The sequence below is a fragment of the Pongo abelii genome, chromosome 6 (assembly GCF_028885655.2).
Source record: "Pongo abelii isolate AG06213 chromosome 6, NHGRI_mPonAbe1-v2.0_pri, whole genome shotgun sequence".
NCBI lineage: Eukaryota > Metazoa > Chordata > Mammalia > Primates > Hominidae > Pongo > Pongo abelii.
In genome coordinates, this window is record NC_071991.2 from 27,389,372 (window position 1) to 27,398,343 (window position 8,972).

Here is an 8,972-nt window from a genome sequence, read left to right on the forward strand (position 1 = left end):
GAGTCGCCGAGGCTGGAGTACAGTGGGCATCTCGACTCACTGCAACCTACGCCCCCTGGGTTCAAGCAATTCTCCCACCTCAGCCTCCTGAGTAGCTGGAAGTACAGGTGACCACCATCACGCCCAGCTAATTTCTGTATTTTTTTTTTTTTTAGGACAGATGGGGTTTCACCAAGTTGGCCAGGCTGGTTGAACTCCTGACCTCAAGTGATCCACCACCTCGGCATCCCAAAGTACTGAGATTACAGGCATGAGCCACTGCGCCTGGCATTTATTTATTTATTTATTTATTTTACAAAAGTTTATTCTTAAATGTACAACAGCTCCAAGACAACACTTAATTCCAGCTATAGGTGGCAAAAGGTGTTATGGCAGGGAATACAGATGTTTCAATATGGATGAAATAAAGGGTTACCATTTCCTCAGGCACAAGCAACAGCTCACTTTTTGGCAGATTTCTTAATTCCACCTGTGGCCAGGGGCCACTTCCCCACGGCCTTCATGTTTAGCTCCTCGAGTTTCTTCTGCTCCTCTTTTTGTTTCTGCTTGAAAGCCTTATCTTCCTCATCCTTCTCTTTGGCCTGCTTCTTGGGCTGTTTCAGGGCCTTCTTCTTGCCACCTTTGCTGCCAGACATGGTGCCTGCCATCCATTCCCCACCCATGGCCTTTATGTTTTATAAATATATAGAGATGGGGCTTTGTCATGTATATATATATATAACTAAACTCCTAGAATAAGTTTATTGTTTGATATCTGGTTTCCTAGAATTATGAAAATAATCTATACTTCAAGCAAATTCATGTGACATCACTAAATTTTACATACGATAATAAAAACTTCAGAAGTACAGAAAAGGAGTTACTACTTAAAACTATGGGCCAACATTTAAGGAGGCTAAGGCAGGAGGATTGCTTGAGCCCAGAAGTTCAAGATCACCCTGGGCGACACAGTGAAACCTGGTCTCTTCAAAAAATTTTTAAAATTAGTCAGGCTTGGTGGCACACAATTGGTGGCACTTAGGGGACTGAGGTGGGGGGATCACATGAGCCCAGTAGGTTTTGGCTGCAGTGAGCAGCTGCTGCACTCCAGCCTGGGTGAGAGAGTGAGACCCTGTCACAAAAAAAATATAAACAAACAAACAAACAAAACTACAGACCAGGAATGGTTGCTCATGCCTGCAATCCCAAAAGTTTTGGAGGCCAAGGCAGGAGGATCACTTGAACCCAGGAGGTGGAAACCACCCTGGGAAACATTTCGAGACCCCTCCTTTATATTAAAAAACAAATGTTTTAAATTAAAAAATAAATATGGCCGGGCACGGTAGATCGTGCCTGTAATCCCAACACTTTAGGAGGCTGAGGTAGGTGGATCACCTGAGGTCAAGAGTTGGTAACCAGCCTGGCCAACATGGTGAAACCCTGTCTCTACTAAAACTACAAAAAATTAGCTGGGCATGGTGGCATGCACCTGTAGTCCCAGCTACTCGAGAGGCTGAGGCAGGAGAATCATTTGAACCCAGGAGGCAGAAGTCACAGTGAGCTGAGATCGCACCACTGCACTACTGCCTGGGTGAAAAAGTAAGACTCTGCCTCAAAAATAAATAAACAAGTAAATAAATAAATAAATAGGCCACTGTTACCTCTGTTACCCACATTCTCTTCCATAGGCCATTTTGGCTGGTAAATCTTACCATCCAATCTTTTATATATATATGTGTGTGTGTGTGTGTGTGTGTGTGTGTGTATACACACACATATATTTTGGATATTGAAAGACATTCCATTATTAAAATCATTATCACTTAAAAATGAATTAAGGCCAGGTGCAGCAGCTTATGCCTGTACTTTGGGAGGCTGAGAAGAATGGGTCGCTTTGAGCTCAGGGGTTATAGACCAGCCTGGCCAACATGGTGAGCGAAACCCCATCTCTACAAAAAATACAAAAATTAGCTGGGCATGATAGCATGTGCCTGTGATCTTGCTACTTGGGAGGCTGAGGCTGTGGAATCACTTGAACCCAGGAGGCAAAGGTTGCAATGAGCCGAGATTGTGCCACTGTACACCAGCCTTGGGGACAGAGTGAGACCTGTCTCAAAAAAAAAAAAAAAAAAAAAAAGAATTAAGATCCAAACAAAAATTAAATAAAGTTATTAGTTGTCTCTTTTTATCTGGCTCGTGAGAATATATTCTAGCCAGTAAATGGGGAGCTATACAGTAAGGAAAGTACAACTCAGAAACGGTATGAATCCGGCACTGTCAAAACACAAACACCATACCAGATGAGCCTAAGTATTCAAGATACAAGGCATATGTTCTTTTGTGGACTAGGAAAAATTCAAGACTTTTTTTTTAATAGCCTGAATGAAATTTTCCTTAAACCCCTCCAACTCCATTTGGCTTTTATTCACTCTGATTCTCTGTTTGGGATCATTCCTAGAAATCACAGAATGGATATGAGTCTTGACTCACTGGAAATATACATGCTCCAGTGATAAACGAATGCCTGCGTATGAGCTGGCTTAGTGAGAACTCAGCCCTGAAATCCAGTCTGATCATCTCCAGGCAAAATGCTGTATTACAGTTTCTGGGTATACAAACCAGAAGCCCACATGTGTCTTTGACTGTATGAATAAACACTGATGGATATGCAGACGTCCTTAACAGTTTTTGCCAGTTTATGACAAAATGAGTTCAATAAAGACCATGTGCTGTCATAAAGCTAAATTATTGAATTTATATGACCTTCCTGTGTTCTGATATTATCTTCTTCCCATTTTTAAAAATTAAAGCTGGTATCCCTTTGTGAATACTTTCAACTCCCACTCTGAATTTTTTCCTCACTGGCCCATTAAATCCAGAAGTCTGGGATTAGTTGCCTGGGATTATACAGGAACTATCAAAATTGCATGGCTTTTTTTTTTTTTCTTGAAGGATGGTCAAGCTTAGTATTTGATCTAGTACTTACATTTGCAACATGTTGCTACAAGTAATGGAATGTTGCATTATAACCATCTGTTTAAAAACTTTAAAGAAATTATCAATGATTTATCTTACTAACTGAAACAAAATTATAGATAAATAAGCAGAAGAAAATTTTAGCAACTATGTCATCTTTCATTTATAGGGTTTTTTGTTTGTTTGAAAGGGAGTCTCCCTGTGTCACCAAGGCTGGAGAGCAGTGACCCAATCTCAGCTCACTGCCACCTCTGCCTCCCAGGTTCAAGCGATTTTCCTGCCTCAGCCTCCTCCCAAGTAGCTGCGATTACACCACCTGCCACCACACCTCGCTACTATTTGTATTTTTAGTAGAGATGGGGTTTCACCATCTTGGCCACGCTGGTCTTGAACTCCTGACCTCAAGTGATCCTCTCGTCTCTGCCTCTCAAAGTGCTGGGATTACAGACGTGAGCTACCGCACCTGGCCTATTTATAGCTTAATGGATTTTAAAATAAACAGATAATTCAATTGTATCTAATTTAGTAATTTTGGCAGGAGAGGGTGGCTGTAATCCCAGCTGCTCAGGATAATGAGAAAGGACAATAGTTTGAGCCCCGGAATTGAAAACCAGCCTAGGCAGCACAGCAAGACCTAAATTCAACAAACAAACAACAAACAAACATAACCAGAGTATAATTTAGTCCTTTAAACCAGCACTGGTCTAGTATATGTAAAAATAATTTATAGGCTGGGCATGGTGGCTCACGCCTGTAATCCCAACATTTGGGGAGGCTGAGGTGGGTGGATCACTTGAGGCCAGGAGTTTGAGACCAGCCTGGCCAGCATGGCAAAACCTCGTCTCTACTAAAAATACAAAAAAATTAGCTGGGCATGGTGGCACACGTCTGTAATCTCAGTTACTCAGTAGGCTGAGGCATGAGAATCATTTGAACCCAGGTGTGGCGGTTTCAGTGAGCCAAGATTGTGCCACTGCACTCCAGCCTAAGCAACAGAGTGAGACTCTGTCTCAAATAAATAAATAAATAGATTCGATAAAAAACAATTTATAAATGAAGGGAACAGTTCTCATATTAAGAAACTTTCCCTAGATGTTTTCCTTCATCACCTCAGCAATTTCTGCTTATTTCCTTTAAAGCACATAACTGCAATCTGTCATTTATTTATCTTTAATTTTTTGCCTGTTTCTCTCAGCAGCATTTAATCTCCTTGAGGTCTCACATTGATCTTTTTCGTTGTCGTTGTTGGAGACATGGTCTCAATCACTGCTCACTGCAGACTCGACCTCCTAGGCTCAAGAGTCCTCCCACCTCAGCCTCCCAAGTAGCTGGGACTATAGGCACAAGCCATCATGCCCGGCTAATTTTTGTAGAGACAGGATTTCACCATATTGGCCAGGGTGGTGTCAAACTCCTGAGCTCAAGCCATCTTCCCATCTTGGCCTCCCTAAGTGCTAGGATCACAGGCATGCACCATGATGCCTGGCCCACATTGGTCTTATTTACCATAGCAGCTCCAGCATTTAGTATGTGCTCAAAAAACATTAACTGTGTGAATGTTAATAATAGTGTTTTTCAGCAAGGGGTACTTATTGAGCATTTAATATGTTCTAGGTAATGGTACTAAATTTGAGTATCACTAAGCCATGCAAATCAAGATCATGAATAAATGTGATTCATTTATGATGTGGTTCTCCTTTTAAAATATGTTTCAAAAAGAATATAAGTATAGCCATATGAAAGCATCCTGTCCTCTCTCCTAGTAACTTACAGGCCCCATGGTCCCCATCCACCCTACCACCACTTTTTTTTTTTTTTTTGAGATGGAGTCTCACTCTGTTGCCCAGGCTGGAGTGCAGTGGCATGATCTCAGCTCACTGCAACCTCCACCTCCTGGGTTCAAGTGATTCTTCTGCCTCAGCCTCCTGAGTAGCTGGGACTACAGGCGCATGCCACCACGCCTGGCTGATTTTTGTATTTTTAGTAGAAACAGAGTTTCACCATATTGGCCAGGCTGGTCTCGAAATCCTGACCTCGTGATCCGCCCGCCTCGGCCTCCCAAAGTGCTGGGATTACAGGCGTGAGCCACTGCTCCTGGCCACAATCACTTATTTTTATCATTACGGACACATAGCTATTTATTTTACACCTTGGATTGTAAATCAAGGTATAAAACTTTTTATTTTGTTGCTTAAATTGTTTTGGTTTTGGCCAGTTGAAATGATAGTTGATTTTGTTGTCGTTGTTACTGATTTGTTTTTAAGTTATCTTCTTCCTACATAGCTCCTGTTTCCTCCAATTTCTATTTTTCTATGCATGGGTTTATTATATCTTTCACGGCCAGGTGTGGTGGCTCACACCTGTAATCCCAGCACTTTGGGAGGCTGAGGCAGCTGGATCACAAGGTTAGGAGATCGAGACCATCCTGGCTAACATGGTGAAACCCTGTCTCTACTAAAAATACAAAAAAAAAAAAAAAAAAAATTAGCTGAGCGTGGTGGTGGGCGCCTGTAGTCCCAGCTACTCAGGAGGCTGAGGCAGGAGAATCGCGTGAACCCGGGAGGTGGAGCTTGCAGTGAGCCAAGATCTCGCCACTGCACTCCGGCCTGGACAACAGAGTGAGACTCCGTCTCAGAAAAAATAAATAAATAAAATAAAATAAATAAAAAATAAAAAATATTATATCTTTCATATTAGACATCTTCCTCAAGTGTTTGATTATCTTTAGTGCTCTGCATATTTGAAGTGAAGGGAACAAAAAAGCCAGTGTGTTGGCCTGGCGTGGTGGCCCACGCCTGTAATCCCAGCACTTTGGGAGGCCAAGGCAGCGGATCACCTGAGGTCAGGAGTTCGAGACCAGCCTGCCCAACATGGTGAAACCTCGTCTCTACTAAAAATTCAAAAAATTTACCGGGTGTGGTGGCACGTGCCTGTAATCCCAGCTACTTGGGAGGCTGAGATAGGAGAATCACTTGAACCCAGTAGATGGAGGTTGCAGTGAGCCGACATCGCACCATTGCATTCTAGCCTGGGCAACAAGATCAAACTTCTGTGTCAAAAACAAACAAACAAAAAAAACAAAAAAAAAAACCTGATGTGGGACCCTCTGAGCCTAAGAGGAACCCACTCACTTTGTGCATCCCTGCCAGTGAAGTGCATGTCTTAAGTCAGTATTCTCATGACTTAGTTAGCTCTTAGCTGACCAAAAGACTTGGTAGAACTTATTCCTAGAGGTTACAAAGACCTAGTTGCCACCTCTCTACAAAAAGAAATAGGGGGTACAGGGAAAAGAAGGTGGGGTGGTGGTGTTTCATCACTTAATACTAACGTAGCTATTAGAGTAAGTCATTCCTGCCTACAGCTGATGCATTCCATTACGGAGACTGAAGCTTGGATCTTCAGAGGCTCAATATCCCCGTTGCTGTTTAGAGGGTAGAGTGTTGAGATAGACTTTTGGCAGCTGGACTGGGGATGGGGTGTTCCTTAAACAGCTGACAACCCATTTTTTATTTTAGTATTGCACTTTCAGTTCCAGGAGTACTTGGAACCTCCATTCCTGAGCATTTTGAAGATACTGTGATGTATATTGACTTAACTCTACTCTTTTCCTCCCTAACAATTTAAGATTTGTCTTTCTTGGGTCTTCTAAATGAGTTTGTTTCTTAGCTCTCTTCCAAAATTTTATTTTTATTGTCTCCTCCTCTGTTTGCCCCATCTTTGTGAAATTATCCCGCATAGTATCAAAGCTGTCTGCAGAATGTAAATTAGTTTAGCCTCAGGAAAGTAGTGTGGAGGTTTCTCAGAGGAGTAAAAATAGAATTTCCATGCCACTCAGCAATCCCAATACTGGGTATATATCCAGAGGAAAATAAATCATTCTACCAAAAAGAAACCTGTACGCATATGTTCATTGCAGCACTATTCGCAGTAGCAAAGACATGGAATCAACCGAGGCACCCATCAACAGTGGATTGGATGGACAAAATGTGGTACATACACACCATGGAATATGATGCAACCACAAAAAAGAACAAAATCATGTCCTTTGCAGCAACATGGATGCGGCTGGAAGCCATTATCTAAAGTGAATTAATGCAGAAACAGAAAACCAAATACCACATGCTCTCACTTATAAGCAGGAACTAAACACTGGGTACATAGGAACATAAACATGGGAAGAAGAGACACTGAAGACTCCAAAAGCAGGGAAGGAGGGGGCCAAGGATTGAAAACTTTTGTATTGGGTACAATGTTCACTATTTGGATGACAGGATCAATAGAAGCCCAACCCTCAGCATCAGGAAATATACCCACATAACAAACCTGCATATGTAACCCTGAATCTAAAATTAACATTATAGTAATAGTAAAGCTGCCCAGTAATTCTTTGCTATTCCTCCAATTTTGAGGTGGGGTCTAATCCTCTTCTCCTAATCTGAACTGGCCTTAGTGCTTGCTCATCCAATAGAATACAGCAGAAAGGACAATTGACCATTTTCTACAACCAGGCCTTAAGAGACTTAAGGCAGCTTACAGTTCTGCCTCCTCTCCCTTGGGACACTCATTCTTGAAATCCATACTGTGAGGAAGCCCAAGCAGCCATGAGGAGGCCCATGTGGAGGTAGATAAAGAGCTTTTTCCAACAGGCCAAGGCTGAACTCCCAGAAGACCTCAGCCATGTGAGGGAGCTCCCATAGAAATAAAATCTCTATGTCTACTTAGGCAACTCCAGCTGATGCAATATGAAAAAAATATCAAGCTGTTCAGCTGAGTTATTCCTGATTTCCTGATCACAAATCATTAGGAAAATAAAATTAAGTTAGTAAGTTTTGGGTAGTTTGTTGCACTGCAAGAGATAACCAAAACAGGGCCCTTTGAAAAATTCCTTTTCAGCCGGGCACGGTGGCTCACACCTGTAATCCCAGCACTTTGGGAGGCTGAGGTGGGCGGATCACAAGGTCAGGAGATCAAGACCATCCTGGCTAACACGGTGAAACCCCGTCTTTACTAAAAAATACAAAAAATTAGCCAGGCATGGTGGCATGCACCTGAAGTCCCAGCTACTCAGAAGCCTGAGGCAAGAGAATCACTGGAACCTCGGAGGCGGAAGTTGCAGTGAGCCAAGATAGCACTCCAGCCTGGGCAACAGAACGAGACTCCATTTCAAAAATAAATAAATAAATAAAAATTCCTTTTCTGTGTATTAATATGCTATGGCTGCTGCCCTAACAAAATACCATGAACTGGGTGGCTTAAACAATATCAGTTAATCATCTCACAGTTCTGGAGGCTGAAAGTTCAATGTTAAGGCACTGGCAGGGTTGATTTGATTCTAGGGCCCCTATTCTTGGTTTACAGATGGCCGTGTTCACTCTATGTCTTTACATGGTCTCTCTTCTGTTCCCACACATCCCCAGCATCCCTTTGTGAGCCCAAATTTCCTCTTCTTACAAGGACAACAGTCAGATTGTATTAAGGCCCATCCTAACAGCCTCATCTTAATCATTTTAACTCTTTATTGTTTATTGATTTTTTAAATTTTTATTCTTTTGACATAGGGTCTCTCTCTGTCACCCAGGCTATAGTGTAGGGGCATGATCTTGGCTCACTGCAACCTCCACCTAGCTGGTTCAAGCGACTCTCATGCCTCAGCCTCCTGAGGAGCTGGGATTACAGGCACGCGCAAGCACACCAAGCTAATTTTTCTATTTTTAGTAGAAACAAGGTTTTACCATGTTGGTCAGGCTGGTCTCGAACTCCTGGCCTAGAGTGACCTGCCCGCCTCGGCCTCCCAAAGTGCTGGGATTACAGGCATAAGCCACCATGCCCTGCCCACTTTTACTCTTTAAAAGCACCTCCAAATATGGTTACATTCTGAGATACTGGGGATTAAGTCTTCAACATATGGATTATGGGATTAATACAATTCAGACTATAAATTATGGATTAAGGAGTGTCAAAATGGAGAAAAATTACACATATGTGTTCAATGTACCATTTTTTCCCCCAGCAGTCCC

At 42.3% G+C, this 8,972-nt stretch overlaps 1 protein-coding gene across 1 annotated transcript; it reads right to left on the bottom strand.

The window, feature by feature from the left end:
* Nucleotides 1-440: 440 nt before the first annotated feature.
* On the bottom strand, nt 441-635 carry LOC129060639 (translation machinery-associated protein 7-like). Its single transcript, XM_054560536.1, has one exon. The coding sequence runs from the start codon at nt 633-635 to the stop codon at nt 441-443; it is 195 nt and encodes a 64-aa protein (XP_054416511.1).
* Nucleotides 636-8,972: the final 8,337 nt, after the last annotated feature.